Source organism: Arachis duranensis, chromosome 6, assembly GCF_000817695.3.
Source record: "Arachis duranensis cultivar V14167 chromosome 6, aradu.V14167.gnm2.J7QH, whole genome shotgun sequence".
In the NCBI taxonomy this organism is placed as follows: domain Eukaryota; kingdom Viridiplantae; phylum Streptophyta; class Magnoliopsida; order Fabales; family Fabaceae; genus Arachis; species Arachis duranensis.
The window spans coordinates 66508502-66526938 of NC_029777.3; the positions used below are offsets into that span (position 1 = coordinate 66508502).

At 42.4% G+C, this 18437-nt stretch overlaps 1 protein-coding gene across 1 annotated transcript; it reads right to left on the minus strand.

Annotated features, from left to right (window-relative positions):
• Positions 1-8742: 8742 nt before the first annotated feature.
• Positions 8743-17023, minus strand: LOC107493945 (uncharacterized). The gene is made up of 2 exons (XM_016114980.1): positions 16195-17023; positions 8743-14249 (listed from the first exon to the last, which is right to left on the minus strand). The coding sequence occupies exons 1-2, from the start codon at positions 17021-17023 to the stop codon at positions 8743-8745; spliced, it is 6336 nt and encodes a 2111-aa protein (XP_015970466.1).
• Positions 17024-18437: the final 1414 nt, after the last annotated feature.

The following is an 18437-nucleotide window of genomic DNA, read 5'->3' on the forward strand; positions in this document are numbered from 1 at the left end:
TGGCTAGCTGGCTTAAACTCTGCGAGCCGTGACTAGTTTCGTATGATATTATCTACTTACCTTTGTTGGATCATCTATGTTCCTTGTGACTTAAGTTAGTAGCTTTGCTAGTATGTTTTGCGCTTTTCAAATCCTGTTTTTGAGCTATATCCTTCATTGGGCTTCTAGATATTATTAATTCCTTCTATATAATATAAGTATAAGCTTAGAACTGTCGTAACCTTTAATTAACCTTTGCTTTACGATGCGAGGTAAGGCTTAGGCTAATTAGGGTGTTACAGGTAGGATCATATCTTTGAACAACCGCGTCTTAGCAGGCAGTGGTTCTTTGTTTTGGGCATCTTTGGGCCTTTAGTGGAGATCTTCCGAGCTCTTTTGTGAAGAGTTCGTTTTGATGGGCCAACCTTTAAAGAGGTCGGTCCCTTGTCTTCGTCCAACCCGGACTTTATAACTCGGTCCAAGGTATGAACACTTATGTTTTTCAAAATCTTATCTTTTTCAAATTTCAAAATTTTAAAAATCAAACCTCTTTCAAAATCAAATTTCAAATCTTATTTTTTTGAAAATTTTTTTCAAATCTTTTTAATTTTCGTATCTTATCTTTTTCTAATTTCAAATTTCAATTTCAAATATTTTATTATCTTATCTCTTATCTTGTTTTAAATTCAAATCTTTTCTTAATTAATATCTTATCTTCTCTCTCTTCTTTTTCAAAACTCCCTAACTAACCCTTCCCTCTCTCAATTTTCGAAAACTCTCTTCCTCTCTCTTTCTCTCTCTTCTATTTTCGAAAATTTAACATTTAAATTTTAAATATTTTTAAATTATTAACTTAATTTTTGAAAACTAATTAATAAATAAAATAAAAACAAAATTATTTTAATTCTCATTTATCCTTTCTATTTATACTTCGCTACTTCTATCCCCCTGTTTTCAAAGTATTCTTCTTCTCTATTTTCCATCTTCATTTTTCTTTCTCTCTTCTTTCTCTTCTTACCCACATCGCATTGGAAACTCTTTGGTCCAAGTAGCACAAAAAGTTTTCTTCTTTTCTTTCTTTTCTTCTCTTCTTGTTTATGACTAGGAACAGGGATAAAGAACCCCTCTTTGATCTTGATCCTGAACTTGAAAGGATTCTGAAGAAAAGCTTACAATAAGCTAGAGCACAACACTCCAGAAGAAACCTTTCAGAAAACTTTGAACAAGAATTAAGAGACATGGCCGAACCTGAAGGTGATGCCAGAAAGGTTCTTGGTGACTTCACCATGCCTACCTCTGACTTTTATGGCAGAAGCATCTCCGTACCTGCCATTGGAGCTAACAATTTTGAGCTTAAGCCTCAGTTAGTCTCTCTTCTGTAGAAAAGTTACAAATTCCATGGACTTCCAATAGAAGATCCACATCAGTTATTGGCTGAGTTCTTATAGATCTGTGATATTGTAAAGACTAATGGAGTATATCCTGAAGTCTACAAGCTTATGTTCTTTCCCTTTGCTGTAAGAGACAAAGCTAGATTATGGTTGGATTCCCAACCTAGAGAGAGTCTTAACTCTTGGGAAAAGCTGGTTAATGCTTTTCTGGCTAAATTATTTTTCCCTCAAAAGATGAGTAAAGTTAGAGTGGAAGTTCAAACCTTCAGACAAAGAGAAGGTGAATCCCTCTATGAAGCTTGGGAAAGATACAAGCAGCTGATCAGGAGATGTCCTCCTGACATGCTATCAGTATGGTCCATCATAGGTGTGTTCTACGATGGTCTGTCTAAGATGTCCAAAATCTCATTGGACAGCTCTGCAGGTGGATCACTCCACTTGAAAAAACACCTGCAGAAGATAGAGAACTCATTGAGATGGTTGCAAACAACTAATTCATGTACACTTCTGAAAGGAATCTTGTAAATCATGGGACCTCTCAGAAGAAAGGAGTTCTTGAAGTTGATACTCTGAATTCCATATTGGCTCAAAATAAGATCTTGACCCAATAGGTCAATATGATCTACCAGCATCTGACTGGAATGCAAACTGTAGCTGGCAGTACTCAGGAAGCTTCTTCTGATATAGAAGCTTATGATCCTGATCAACCCATTATGAAGGAGGTGAATTACATGGGAGAACCCTATGGAAACACCTACAATCCTTCATGGAGGAATCATCCTAACCTTTCGTGGAAGGATCAACAGAAGTCTCAGCAAGACTTCAATAACAATCAAGGTGAAAGGAACTAGAATAGGTTCAATAACAGACCACTATTCCCATCTTCTCAAGGGAACACGGAAACCTCTAAGCAGAGCCTCTCTGACTTAGTGACTCTGGATTCCAACCTTTTTAGGACCACTCTTAGTTTTATAAATGAAACAAGGTCCTCCATTAGAAACTTGGAGGTACAAGTTGGTCAGTTGAGCAAGAGGATCACTGAGACTCCTCCTGACACTCTTCCAAGTAACACAGAGGTGAATCTAAGAGAAGAGTGCAAGGCCATAACCATGGAGGCAGAGGCCGAATTTGAGGAGAATAAGAAGGCATTGAACGCCAGTGAAGAAGGTTTCACTGGGCGTTCAACGCCCTCAATGACAGCAAGCCTGGCACTGAACGCCAGTGAAGAACCCCTCACTGGGCACTCAACGCCCATCTTGGCAGCAGAGCTGGCATTGAACGCCATCCAGGGAGCACTGGCTGGGCGTTCAATGCCCAAACATACAGGCTTTCTGGCACTGAACGCCAGTGAGAAATCCTCACTGGGCATTCAACACCCAACCAGGAAGGCTTTCTGGCATTTAACACCAGTGAAGGACTCCTCACTGGGCGTCCAACGCTCAAACATGCAGCTATCCTGTGCTGAACGCCAATGAGGAACCCCTCACTGGGCGTTCAACGCCCACACACCCAGGGAAGCTAGCATTGAACGCCAGCAAGGAAAGGTAACCCTAACTCGAGTTAACAGGTAGTCATACATAAAAAGGAAATGGGGTTCCGACTCAAGGGCTTGCCCAAAACAAACTCGGTCCTCAGGGTCAGGGGCCACTATTTTATATTTTTCCTCATCCTCGCTAGACCTACAAATCCTATGGTGCTTTCGGAGTTCCTTTACAAAAACACTATCAACTATGGGGTGGGAATAGAGAACAGATGAATCTACCTATTTCAATAAATCTTCAGAAACCTTGAAAGACATATTTGGAGGAACGGGAAGAGACATATAAAAAGAAATACCTACATTGCACAAAAGAAAGCATTACAAATAAGTTTGAAACAAAGCAAAATTTCTTTGTAAAAAAAAAGGGGGTGCAACCAGCACCTGCAAATCCATAATCTTTGGAAAAACACAGTAAAACACACCAATCTTGGGGGCATCTTAACACACACGAGAAAACACAACAGTGATATAGCAACAAAGGTACATTAAAGCTACCTTAATCCATCAACAGGCACAAGTTCATCAAACACAGAAATCGCATTCCAATAATGGACTCTAAAAACAGTAGAAACACTATAATGCCAGAAAAAAAGATGAAGCAGAAGGAGATACCAACCTCTTTTCTCAATGAAGGTTGGAGAAAGATAGCAAAATGGTAGGAGCAGCAAAGAAGTTCCTCAGATGCTCCACGTTCAGCAAGGTCTGCAAAGAAAGAATGAAATCCCAGTGCAAAAAGGTTTGAAGGATAAAGAAAGGCTTGAAAGATTGAAATGGCGCAAGTATGGAGAGCCGAAAAAGGAAGAAAGAGAAGGGAGAAGAGTATTTAAAAGACCCAAGGGGAAAAACTGTAAAAACTCCTCCCCCATTAAATGACGTGTACGGTTACAAACGTAACCGCCTCCCACGTGTCCAAAGGAGAAGCCAAGAGACGCAACGGTTTGCATTTTGAAATCACGTCGGTTTTTTCAATTTGAAAATCACGTCAGTTTTTCGATTTGGGCACAGAAACCAACCTGAAAGGATCCAACTTTATTCATACTTAAATCTGACTTAAGCAAAAAGATCAAACTCAAGTAGGGACATTGTTCATACCTGCCCCAAAAACATAAGTCAGGCCCAAAAGACGTCTTCCACATGACCGACCTCTTGAGAGGTCGGGCTTGAGACATTGGGCAGAACTCTATAGGGAGATAATTCTCCCCTGAGGGAGTTGTAACTTATCCCTAATATCTCTCACCCACTTCTTGAAGAGGGATTTCAACAACCCTAAGATAAAGGGACGGCTATCCACCATTAGAAGTGGAACTACTTCAACGGTGGTTATTGGCTCATCACCTATAAATACACTGCCACCCTCAGACCAATACACTTAAACCTGCTAAGTCCCATACTGACTTAAGTATCAAAGTGTTTTGCAGGTACCTCCCCCACCTTCCCATGAACAACTCGGACGACGACTATCGAACGTAGGCCAAGTCAGAATTCGTTCCATTGAGGATTTAGACCTCACATACAAGCCCAAAAACAATCTGATTTCAGACAACCATCGGAATAGTTATTAAATTCTTTTTTTTTTATAATTTTTTTCATCTTCATTCTTCAGGTATTCTTTATTTTTTATTCATCACCATTTCAATAAAGTACATAAAGGAAAGATCTCAATCAAACAAAAGTAAAAATAACAGGATATTTAAAAATTTCTTAAAATTCAATTCTTATGAAAAAAAATTTTGTTTGAAACAAAAATAATTAAACTAGTTTAGATGGAATTAATTCAATTTTATTGTTTTCTCTCAAAATCACTTCTAATTCAAATAGGTTCGATTTAGAATTCTATTTCATTAGGATTTCACTTAAAGTTTAAAATGTCTTTATAATTTAATTACTTTTTCTTAATTGTTTTAGTTATTTTTTCTCAATGCCTCCCACTTTTCAACACATACTCTTCTTCTCTCACCACCTTCATTCTCTTCCTTTCTATTTTCTTCAACTCACTTAATATAATATATACCTATCTTTTTTTGAAAGATCTACTATATAGATCTAAAAAAATATCCACACATATAGATTTTATGTATTTAACTTAGACTAATGATACCAAACATTTACCAATACGTTTAAACATTTCAAGTGAAGTTGTGTCAATCATGACACTAACAAAAAATGGCATAATTTTATTCTATTTTAATAATATAAATTAGTTGTTATAATTTATCGTTAATAACTAATTTTTTTTACTTATTATCTTATTAGCTAGACCACTCAACAAGTTAGTCCCTAATATTTCATGTTTGTTTTTTGTTATTTGTTTATTGTTGGAATCAACCATGAACTATCTAATTTTTTAATTAATAATATTTCTTAAAAAGAGGTGAACAAATTTTAGTTGAAAAAAATTTAGTTAAAAATATATTTTTTAATTATTTCATATAATTTAATAAATAAATATATTTATTATTTAAATATGATGTTATATTAATAAAGGATAAAATTGTTTATTATAAAATTTTAATTCATTTGATAAACATTCCAAATACTAAAATTCAATTCAATTATAAAATTTTGCTAATTTATTTCGAACATTAGAATTTAATTTAGTTCTATACCATTAAAAATTTTTAAACAAGCTATAAATATTTGTACAGAATGTCTCTGATACGATCTAGGAGGAGGATCGGGAACCTGCGGGTTAAGTTGGATGTTGGATTGTCCAGATGGAAAGGAGGGGAGGTACCTGCAAAGACACTCCGACGCTCAAGTCAGAATAGATCTAAGAGGCGTAAGGTATGAGGAATGAATGAATACCTGGAGGGACCTGGGTCCTCTATTTATAGGTGATGGTGGTTTATCTTATCTTATCTTATCTGGCTAAGATAAGGGAGACGTTTGAATTCAAAAGTTAGTTAGGAGCTCTAGAGGGCCGGTCCAGGTCCTTCTAGAAAGACGAGACGGGTTGGCCCGAGGAGCTGGGTTTGGGTTCGGTCACGGGTCCGGGATCCGTGGGCCGGATCCGTAACAGTTGCCCCCGTAGCGGGAGAGCGAGTAAGGTCGGTTTGTCGCTGGGAGGTGAGACGTTTTTCATTGTGTCTCCAGTCTTTGTCGAGTGTTTGTTCGGTGACGAGGTCGGTTTCTCGATTTCGTTTGGTAAAAGATTCGTTCTGACCGTATTTTGGTCTTGACGTGACCTTTCCGTGCCTGCTGCGCCCGTTGCGTCCTTTGAGGCGTGATTTATTAGTTTACTTTTCCAAGGGGGCATTTATTGTGGGGGGTTTTCTCTTTCTTGCCCCTGTGAGTCTTTCATTGTGCCTAGGGTTAGTTGTGTCTTTTGCTTTTCTTTTGAAACCGTTTTGCTTTGGTTTTATTTCCCTCGTCCGTTTTTTCTTCTCAAAAGGAACTCTTCATTTTCTGAAAAAACTCTTCGGTGATTTTTGCTTTCTGGTGCCGCTCTGCTTCTTCCTGTTTTCCTGTTTTTCTTCAAGCTTCCTTCTAATTTACTAGGTTGGTATTTTTTGTCTTTTTCTTTCATACTTGTTTGTGCATGCTTGTTCTGTTTTTGCCATGCGTTCGTTCTGCCTGTTTCCTTTTTATTGTGTTTGGTGTTTTTTGTTGAGTTTGGGGAAGGGGCTGAGCACCGCCGTTTTTTACCTTGATTGTAGTGGTGGGTCACGGCGTTTGGGTTTGGTAGTGGTGTTAGGTTTTTGTCTTGTTACTGTGTAGAGTTGGTAGGCTGATGGTGGTGCTCCTCCCTGTTTTAGGTATGCAGCATCGAAGAAATGAGAGTGTGGGTGCCCCAGTAGCCCCTTCCAGGGGCGTTCCCAATCGCTATGGTTGGGTGACCAGCGATGTATGGGGTGTTCCGTCGCGGATGACGGAGGGTGATCTCCAACGGCTCCGCGACCAGGGGGCAATTTGTGGTGGTGGTGAAGAGGAGGGGCGATACGAGCTCGTGCTCCCTGATGCCGACGAGCGCATTTGCTATTTGAACCTCCGCTCGCCCACCGTGCCGGACTGGATGTAGGTTTACGAATCCATGTTTACTCGGCTTGGTGTGCGGTTCCCATTCTCGCCGTTTGTTCAGGGTTTACTTAGTCGGTGCTCCGTAGCACCGTCTCAGCTTCACCCGAATAGCTGGGCAGCCGTTCTGTGTTTTGAGTTGGTGTGCCAGTATCTCGATCTTCCGGCTTCGGTTCTTGTTTTTCTTTTTCTTTTCTTATGCACTCTTCCGACTAAGGAGGGGAAGCACAAGAAAGGATATATGTCTTTCCGTGCTCAGCCTCATCGCCGAATTTTTGGGTTGTTTGAGGATTCTTTCCATGGATTTAAATGGGAGTATTTTAAGGTGCGTCCCGTTCGGGGGCACCACCCGTTTTGGCTTACTTTGGTGGGCGAGCGTCGGTTTCCGACGTACTGGAATTTTGGTGCCGGACCGTCGGTTCTGACTAAGGTCTCCTATGATGATTTGTCTCGGGAGGATAAGGATATTGCCAGCGTTTTGTGGCATTTGTTTGGCGAGCGTCCGTTGAATCCTCGAGACGTTATGGGGGATCCTGAGGCTTGTCGGACATATATTGGTGTGTTTTTTTTTTTAACTCTTCTCTTGTTTTTCTTTCAGTTGAGATGGCGGGCGGGCTGACTTCTTTGGCAAGGCTGAAGGTAGCGTTGGTTCGGGAGGAGGGGTCGTCGTCTCCTGTCTCGAATCCGGCTGTGGACTCTCAGGCTTCCTCTCAGGGGGTGGTTCATTCGGGGGCGCCTACTGGTGTTCAAGATCCTCCCGGTTCGCCTGAGGTCGTCGTGATGACGGCTGCTGAGGCTTCTCGGAAGAGGAGCAGGCCTGAGGAGCCGGGTAGTGAGACCTTTGAGGAGGAGGGTTTGGTACCTAGTGTGATGGACCGACGTTTTGATGCTACGGGTTTTATTGATCAGCACTTGATGCCTGGAACGGAGTCATATTTTGATGGCTGTGACGTCTCGTTCCAGGCTAAGTCGATTTACCGTGCCCTTCTTCGCTCTGCCGTGGTTGTTCGGAAGGCTGATCCCGTGATGGCCCAAGTGGGTTTGTTGGAAAAGAAGCTTCGGCAGGCTCAGGCTGAGGTGACTAAGCTGAAGGAGGAGCTTGAGGCCGCCAATGTTGCAAAGGAGAAAGCGGTGAAGTCTTCAGAGGATGCCGGGGCGGAGATTCTCCGACTTGCCGGTGTTGAGACTTCGCTTCTTTCTCAACTGGCGGAGGAGCAGAAGCGTGCCTCGGATGCGGGTTCTCAAGCTGCCGTACTTCTCGCCGAGTCAGAAACTCTGAAGGCTGAGGTTAAAGCTTTGAAAAAGGAGAAGACGGGTCTGTTGGCTGATGCTAGGGATGCCATTGCTGTTACCGAGGAGACGATGAAGGCGCAGGTTTTGGTGTTGGCTCCTGGCGTGGATGTGTCCGTGATGGGAGCGTTTAAGACTGCCCGTGATGGTCGGATTGTCGACATTGAGTAGTTTCTCTTGTAATTAGTTTTGAACTTTGTTTTTGAATATTCCTAGTGGCTCAAGGGCCGTAACTTGTTTTTAATGGTATTTTCAGCCGTTTTGGGTCTTTTTTGTATGATCCGTTTCGTGGCGTTTATTTGGCCGTTCGGGCCTTCTCGTATATTTGAGCGTTTGTTTTCTCGTTTTTGTCGACCGTCGTTTGGTCGGTTTTTTGGATATCCGTGTGTTTGGCCTGGGGGGTGATCAGTCCTCCAGTGATGGCCGTGTCTTTGTTCCGTGTTTGAGAAACGGTAATGACTTGTAATGAATGATAAAAAAGAAGTAGAAAAAACAAATGGTGACTTTAAAAAATAAAGGGTGACTTATTTAAGTGTAGTATCTTCGTAAGTTGGCTGCGTTCCAAGTTCTTGGTATTTCGCTGCCGTCGAGTCGTTCGAGTTTATATGCTCCTTTTCCGATTACGGCCTTGATTATGTATGGTCCTTCCCAATTGGGGGCGAGTTTTCCTTCTCCTGGGGTCGGGGGACCGATATCGTTTCGTCGTAGGACGAGGTCGTTGTCCGCAAATTCTCGTCGGATAACGCCGTGATTGTATCTTAGGCTGATTCTTTGTTTAAGTGCTAACTCTTTGACGTGAGCTATGCTTCTTTCTTCATCAATGAGGTCTCGTTCTGCTTCTTCGTCGTTACCTCCAACCGTTTTCCTGGGGCTGGGGTCCCCGATTTCCACTGGGATGACTGCTTCTACGCCGTATGTTAATCGGAAGGGTGTTTCTCCTGTGCTCGTTTGGGGTGTTGTTCGGTACGACCATAGGACTGATCCCAACTCATCTGCCCATAGTCCTTTGGCTTCGTCGAGCCGTTTCTTGAGTCCTTTAACGATTATTTTGTTGGCGGATTCCACCTGTCCGTTTGTTTGGGGATGTTCTACCGAGCTGAAGCGATGGGATATGCGTAATCCTTCTAGGAGTTCTCTGAATCTTTTGTCGGTAAACTGGGTTCCGTTGTCTGAGATGATGACTTCGGGGATTCCGAATCGGGTAATGATCTGTCGCCAGACGAATTTTCGACATTGGGTCGCTGTTATGGAGGCTAGGGGCTCGGCTTCAATCCATTTGGTGTAGTAGTCTATGGCGACGACGAGATATCTGAGTTGGCCGGGTGCTGTGGGGAAGGGCCCGACGAGGTCGATTCCCCAACTGCCGAACGGCCGTTCTGCCGAGATAATGCTGAGTTGGTGCGGGGCAGCTTGGTGGGTATTGGCGTGCCTTTGGCATTTGTCGCAACTTTTTGTTAACTGTACGGAGTCTCGAATGATTGTGGGCCAGAAGTAGCCAGCCCTAATGATTTTTTGGGCTAGCGTTTTCCCTCCGATGTGGTGACCGCAGCAGCCTTCGTGGATCTCGTGGAGTATGTACTCCGTGTCCCCGGGGTCGATACATTTGACTAGGGGTTGCGAGAATCCGCGTTTGTATAGCTGTCCTGCTATGATGGTGTAGTTGGCGGCTTCTCTTTTTATTCGCCTTTCCTCTTTTGGGTCTGGTGGTAGGGTTCCGTCGAGGAGGTATTGTAGGATAGGGTACGTCCAAGACTCCCGGTTTGAGGATGTTAGATGTGCGTTGATTATTGTCGATACGGAAGGCGACTTAACGACCTCCTGAATTAGTGATCTGTTACCGTGTCCCGACTTTGTACTGGCTAGTTTGGAGAGTAGGTCTGCCCTGGCGTTTCGTTCCCTGGGGACGTGTTGTATGGTGATGTTTTCGAATCCTTCCTTCAATTCACTCACTCTATTGAGGTATTGTTGGAGTAGGGGATCCCGGGTATGGTAGCTCCCGTTGATTTGGGAGCATACTACCTGGGAATCGGTATTTACTTCGAGTACCTTGGCGTCGACTTCCCAGGCTAGGTTTAGGCCTGCTAAGAGGGCCTCGTATTCTGCTTGGTTATTTGATACTGGAAAGTCGTATCTTATTGATTGTTCAATTATGATCCCGTTTTGGTTTTCGAGTATAATTCTGGCGCCTCCGTGAGTGGAGTTTGATGAGCCGTCAACGTGCAGTTTCCATGGTTCGGGGGTGAGTTTGATCGGATTCATTTCAGCGATGAAGTCGGTCAAGGCCTGCGCTTTGATGGCATTTCGTGGTTCGAACCTGATCTGGAATTGGGATAACTCGATGGACCATGCTAGCATTCTTCCTGCTAGGTCGGATTTTTGTAATACTTGTTTGACCGCTTGGTCGGTTCGGACCGTTATGGGGTGAGCATGGAAGTATTGTCGTAGCCGTCGGGAAGCCGAGGGGAGCGCAAAAGCTAGCTTTTCTAGACATGAATAGCGAGCTTCTGTATCCTGTAGGACCTTGCTTATGAAGTATATGGGTTTTTGTTCCTTTTTCTCGTTTTCCCGGACGAGTGCTGCTGCGATTGCTTCTTCCGTTATGGAGAGGTACAGGTATAGTGTTTCCCCTGTTTGGGGTTTTGCGAGGATTGGAGGTTCCGCTAGGACCCTTTTGAAGTGTTGGAAAGCTTCTTCGCATTCTATCTCCCATTTGAAGGGGGTTCTTTTTTTCATAAGTTTGAAAAAAGGGATTGCCTTTTGGGCCGATGCCCCGAGGAACCGGGATAGCGCGGTCAGTCGGCCGGTGAGTTTTTGGATTTCTTTGAGGTTTTTGGGACTTGTCATCTCAAGGACGGCACGACATTTCTCTGGGTTTGCCTCAACTCCGCGTTGTGTGATCATGAAGCCGAGGAATTTTCCTGCTTCCATTCCGAAGGCGCATTTTGTTGGGTTGAGTCGCATTTGGTGTTTTCGCAGGGTGTTCATTATTATCTTGAGGTCGTCGGTTAGTTGCTCACCGGATTCCGTCTTGGCGAGCATATCGTCTATGTAGACTTCTATTTTGTTTCCGGTTAAGTTGCGAAATATTTTGTTAACGAGTCGCTGGTAGGTGGCTCCGGCGTTTTTTAAGCCGAAGGGCATTACTGTATAGCAGTAGGTTCCGTCCGGGGTGATAAATGCTATTTTTTCTTCGTCTGGTCGGTGCATCGGGATCTGGTTGTAGTCGGAATATGCGTCCATGAAGCTGAGGTATCGGTGGCCGGATGCTGCATCCACTAGCCCGTCGATGTTTGGTAGGGGGAAGGCATCCTTCGGGCATGCTTTGTTGAGGTCCGTGTAGTCGACGCACATTCGCCATTTCCCGTTAGATTTTCTTACCAGTACGACGTTGGCTAGCCAGGTCGTATAAGGGAGTTCTCGGATGAAGTTGGCTTCGAGTAGGGCTTTAACTTGTTTTCGGACCTCGGCGGCTCGGTCTGGTGACATTTTCCGTCTTCTTTGTGCCACTGGCTTAGTTAGGGGGTCTACTGCCAGATGGTGAGACATTAGGTCGGGGCTTATTCCCGGCATATCGGCTGGTGTAAATGCGAACAGGTCTCTGTTTTGTTTCAAGAGTTGGGAGAGTTCTTCTTTGAGGTCGTATGGGAGGTTTCTGTTGATGAAAGTGTATTCCTCTTTGGTTGGCCCTATCTGTAGCTTTTCCATGTCTCCTTCTGGTTCCGGTCTAGGTTGGCCGTCTAATCGTGCGTCTAGGTCGGCAAGGAATATTCCGGCGGCGTCCCAGGATTTTTTCCTGAGGGCTAAGCTATTGTTGTCGCATTCGGCTGCGACTTCTCGGTCTCCGTGAATGGTTCCGATGGTGCCGTCGTCGGCCTTGAACTTCATGAGGAGGTATTTGGTGAAGATGACTGCAGAGAAGTCGTTGATCGTTTTTCTCCCGAGAATGACGTTATAGGCTGTGGAGTCTTTTAGGACTACGAATTCGGATAAGATCGTTTTTCTCTGATTGCTTGTTCCTATGGTGATGGGAAGGGTAACCGAGCCGTCTGGTTTGAGGAAGTTGTCTCCGAGGCCCGTGACGCCGTGGCGGTGTGTTTGGAGGTTGTCGTTGCGGAGTCCGAGTTTGTCGAAAGCTCCTCGGAAGAGGATGTTGGAGTCGGCGCCGGTGTTCACCAGTATTCTTCTTACTAGCCCTGTTCCGATTCGGGCTGATATGACGAAGGGGGCGTCTTCGGCCGAGGTGCCGTGTTGGCAGTCCTCCGGCAAGAAAGTTATCGTGCTGTCGGCTATGGCGACTGGGTCGTGGTGTCTGACGGCCATTATCTTGAGGTCTTTTTTCATTGTTAGTTTTGATTTATTTGATACGTCTTTGCCCGTGATAACGTTTACTATGATGGTCGGGTCTTCTTCGGGGTTTTCCCTGGGGAGTAGCTTTTGGGTTCTCGGGTTGCGTCCTTCTCTTTCTGGCGACTTGTCTCTGTCGCTACGCCTTGGTTCTCTGATGAATTTGACGAACTCTGGGAGTTTGCCGTCTCGTATGGCCTGTTCGAGAGCGTCCTTAAGGTCAAAACAATCTTGTGTTTTGTGGCCGTAGCCTCGGTGGTAGTCGCAGTAGAGGGCTTTGTTTCCTCCTGTCCTTTCCTTGAGCGGTCGGGCTTTGGGGATGATGCCTCGATCTGCTATTTGGTGGTATATCTCGGTAATTGGTGCTGTTAGGGGCGTGTAATTGGATAATTTTCCTATTCTTGGTGGTCGGTTGGTTGGTCTAAGGTGGTCTCGTTGGTTCTCTTTGGGTGGTGGATTGTGACGCGGAGTCGGGTTGCCGTGTTGGGTAGCGACGTGCTGCCGTTTGTTGGCAGCGACGACCTGGCTGACTTCCTCGTCGTTGATGTATTCTTTGGCGACGTTCTGGATTTCGTGCATGGTCCATACTGGTTTAGTAGTGAGGTGTTTGCGAAAGTCTTCATTCATGAGCCCGTTAGTTAGGCAGAGGCTTGCAACGGAGTCCGTGAGTCCGTCGACCGTCAGGCATTCATCGTTGAAGCGGTCGAGGTATTTTCTTGTAGATTCTTCTTGCTTTTGTGTGACCCCTAGCAAGCTGATGGGGTGTTTGGCCTTGGTGATTCGGGTTGTGAATTGGGCCATGAATTTTCGTGTGATGTCGTGGAAGCCGGTTATGGATCCGTTTGGGAGGGCGTTGAACCATTTGATCGCTGGTCCGGCAAGGGTTACTGGGAAGGCTCTGCATCGGACCGCGTTGGATGCTCCTTCTAAGTTCATTCTGGCCTCGAAGGCCGTTAGGTGTTCTTGAGGGTCTTTAGTTCCGTCGTACTTCATGTCGGTGGGTTTGTCGAAGCCTCTGGGGAGTTTTGCTCTCAAGATTCTTTCCGTGAAGGGCGTGGCTCCCATTATGATGTGGTCGTTTCTTGTGCGTTTGGTGTGTCGTCGTCTCGGGTCTTCGTCCGAATCGTGCTGACGGCTCAGATCGTGGGATGCGCTGCGGTGGTGTTTTTTGTTGTGTCGCTGCTCTGGCGATTTCTCGTGTCGGTGGTAGCGTGAGGTGCTACGACCGTCTCTTCTATCGTGTTGCCGGATTGGCGACCTTCCGCGGTAGGATCGTGGCCTGGACGTTGCCTGGCTTCCGTGTTCGTTGGCGTATTTTCCTTTGTCGGTCAGTTTACCTTCAAGTTCCTGGACTCGGAGGCAGAGATCCTGAATGATCTGCGTTGCTTTGTCCCTTGCTTTCTCGGGGTGTTGTGGATCTGCGATCATGTGCTCGTTTGTGCGGTGGATGGTGCTGGCTATCCGGGCTTGGTTCATGACCTCCTGTTGCTCTGAGGTCGGATGACGTGGTCGGGAGTCGTCTTGGCTTGATGGATTTTCGTCCAGGATACCCTCCATCTGTTTCAACTGTCGCAAGTCCCCACAGACGGTGCCAATGTACAGAATGTCTCTGATACGATCTAGGAGGAGGATCGGGAACTTGCGGGTTAAGTCGGATGTTGGATTGTCCAGATGGAAAGGAGGGGAGGTACCTGCAAAGACACTCCGACGCTCAAGTCAGAATAGATCTAAGAGGCGTAAGGTATGAGGAATGAATGAATACCTGGAGGGACCTGGGTCCTCTATTTATAGGTGATGGTGGTTTATCTTATCTTATCTTATCTGGCTAAGATAAGGGAGACGTTTGAATTCAAAAGTTAGTTAGGAGCTCTAGAGGGCCGGTCCAGGTCCTTCTAGAAAGACGAGACGGGTTGGCCCGAGGAGCCGGGTTTGGGTTCGGTCACGGGTCCGGGATCCGTGGGCCGGATCCGTAACAATATTCATCCAAAAAATTAACAATAAAACCTTCCAGAAGTGAGTAATGAAAAAAAAAACCCCGAGTCATGGGCATCCGAAAGTCATAAAACAAAATAACACCCTCCAATTTTGAGTCATGTACAATTTAGATTCTAAATTTATAACATGTCAATTCAAATTTCAATCCTTTGAAATTGTCAAATACGGTTGAAAAGAGATTTTCCACTAACATTCTTTTGAGGTAAAATACTAGCGAGACAATAATAATTTAAGAAATTATTTTATTCAATATAAGATTATAATTAGGGTTAAAAAATCTAAATAAATTAATAAGCCACCAATATATTACACAATAGTCTTAAATAAAAAAATGTTATGTGTGTATATCTCTAAACACAAATTTATATAAATCGAATTGACCAAATTCAATTTAGCTTTCTCTAATACTAAATTGAATCAGTTTGATTCGAATTAGTAGGAATAAAGACAAATCGAAATGGGTGTAGTTTTGATTTATGAATAAATACATTTCAATCTATATAAATAGAATTAGGTTATTTCGATTTATTCCATAAATTTGGTGACTAATAAATCGAGTGAGGAGGTTTCAATTTACATGCAAAGGCATGAAGGGATAAATCAAATCCATCAATTTTGTTTTACCATGTACTTATTATGTGTATATATATAGGTCAATTTTATTATACCTATGAGTATGTGTCTAAATTTTGTCTAACTTACTTTTTGTAATAAGTTTTAATTTTTAAAAATTATTTATTTTTATATGTTTTAAAATAAATATTAATTCTTATATGTTTTAATCAAATCACATATTTATTTAATTCGGACATTAACGCGATGCTTCATGAAAGAAAATACATTTATTATTCTCAAAATTTTTTTTACCTCATTGTCGTTAGAGGTCTTATTTTCTTGTTCCTTAGAGCATTCAGGTTGGTTTAAAAGAGAACCAAGTTCTTCATCATCAGATTTTTCCTCTTGTATTAATTACGAGAGAATGAGATGATGATTGTCTTGATTTCTTTTAATTTCCTGGATTTCTCTCTTAAGATTGTTAACCTTAGCTTGGAGGTCCTGAATGGTTATGAGACGAATAACTTATTTTTCTAATTTTTTGAAAATAGGTTTGACATCATATTTGTTGCTAAGGACCAAATTTTTGGATTTTTTTCCCTTTTGCAAAGATCTTTTCAATTTCAAAAGGAAGTCTTTCTTTTGTTCTGGATTCTCAATAGCCTCGATAGCATCAAATAGAAGATCTTGATCTTTGGATAAAACATTAATTTGTTTGACATCTGAATCTGAGGATGACTCAATATCATCAACTTGGATGTTGTTGAAATTATCATCCGAAGATTCTGGTCCAGAGTTATCATCTGAACTATCGATCATAAGATTATTAATCTGTTCCTCAATCTGAGGATCCAGGTTCAGATTATTAATCTTTTCTTTTAGCCAATAATATTTGCTAATATGTCCAGGTTTTTTACATGTATAACAAATAATGGGGTTTTTCTGGGGATACTTTTAGAAATTCTTTTGAAAACCTTTTTCATTTTTTGGGTTTTGAAAACCTTTTCTGGATCTTCTGAAATTCTTTTCAGGATTAGATTTAAAAAAATTTTCGATTGGATGGTCTTTTAGATTTCCTTGAATGACAAGCAGGAAGACCAAATTGTTCACAGAAAGTTCCCAGATCGATACGATTTTGGGTTTTCTCACGAGCAAGTTGCCTTTGGATTTTATCATCTTGACAAATCTTTAGGACAACCTTTTGGATGAAAGAAATGAGTTGGCCATAGCTTAACTCATCATAGGGTATTATCCCGTCTGGGGTTAAGCTACGAATTTTGTCCCTTACTTTATCTCCCAGGGATTTGGGGAGTCCAGCAAAGAACTTTTCTTTCCAGAAAGGTTGTTGAATGTCTTCTCTGGTATAAACTCTAATAAGAAAGGTGTCCTTATACCATCGAAAATCAGACAAAGTTTTGCATCTGAGATTGGAAAGAAGCTCAGCAGATCGATCTTTCCAAAGAGATGGATCACCTATGAAGTGGCTTTCTATGGTAAAGATTAAGGTATTGACAGCATCAGGGATAGGTTCCCCGTCGTCACCAATAATGGGTTCGTTCTGATCATTGACTTTTATGGCAGAAAAGATTGAGTGTTTTTGGTTATCAGAGAGGTAGTTATCCCACCATCCCTTTAGTTGGCCACTAAACCTGGAAACAATAACATTGGGTATAGCTTCTTCAGAGGTTTCATGGGCTGCTTGATAGGCTGTGCCTACCATAGTCATATGCTGGAACATACTCATGATATTATATTCCGTTTTGCCATCTATATTCCATTCATAGATATTATTGGCATTGAAACTGACAAAACCTAGTTCTCTTTCTTCGAGAGCTAGATCTGGAGCGGATACTCGATTATAACCATACGCAGAGGGTTTGGTTAAACCCTTCCACTTGGTTAGAGAGTTGGTCATAATAGGCTAACCTTGAGGGATGATTTGCCAGAATCATCACTTTGTTCGGAGCAAGATTCATTGGACTCATGGCCGAGGACATTAATTGCTTTAGATGAGCGTGTTTGAATACAAGAAGTAGACTCACCAGGGTTTGTAGGAGTTTCTGGGACAGTGGTAAAATGATTTAAAAGTTGGTCAATCTTTTGAATAACTTTCGAATCACCTGATTGTTGTTTTAAAATGGAGGTTTTAAGACTTTGCTTTGTCTTGCTACTTATTTTGAAAGGTTTAAAAAGGGGTTTCTTAATACTTTTAGAAGTAGATGCTTCATAAACATTTTTCAAAGAGAAAGTAGATCCTGAAGATGAAAGGTTGTCACCCAAGCATTGTAAAAATCTGTTGGTATAATTTGATTGCTCAATGAGATTTTTAATATCTTTAGGGGCGATAGCTTCATCCACATTCTTTGATTTAAAGGGAGAGGCCATAACAGGATTATGTCCTTCCGTATTTGAAATAATAAAAGCTCCTTTTGGAGGAAACTCAGATCTGACTAAGTTCCCATATTTGACTTTCCAAGTTGAAATAACATTTGCTGAAAATGAAGTTTGTTTGGTTTTAAAAGAATAATCAATGTTGTTTTTTATGGAATAAGCATGAAACCATTCAAAAAAAGGAATATGCATTCTAACTTCATTTAAAAATTTGTAGTACTTTTCTTTGAATGACGAGATTTGAGCAGCTGTATAAGTACATAAATACCATTCTCTTTGGAGGTCATACTCTTCAGAGTTAAGGTTTTTTGTAACACCCTACCATACAGAGTCTTATGCTTAAGTCATAATTCAAAGATGGCAAGGTATTACGACCTCTAAAATAAGAATTTAGTACATATAGTAGTATGAATGATTTATTATAACTAGGAGCCTTTGTAGAAAAAGGGGTAAACAAAAACCATCGCAACTCTAAAGCGCAACACTTCGATCGACAACGTAACGAATAAGGATAAACCAACGCGAGATTATATATATACAAAGGAGTGTCAAAAACAGGAATATCAAGACTCAAGATCCGGCTGCGAAGATAACCGGTCCGAGCATAGCAATATATACATATGATAAAATAAGGAAAACCCCAAAGGAAACCCAAAGGGACACAAATACATAAAACCTATTCTCCAAAATCTCCCATAAGAGGAGTCATCACAGTTTGTATTATTTAATGGAGATAAAAGTATCTAAACAAAACATATAAACCAAAACATAGCCCCGAGAACAAAGGATCTTCGCAAATCTAGAAGTCTACAGCATGCCTCAGCGAGAAACCTCACGTCCTGCATCTGAAAACCACAAAATCCGCATGGGTGAGAACCAGAGGTCCCCAGCATGGTAACAGCTTCCACATATATAATACATAATAATGGAGGAAAGCC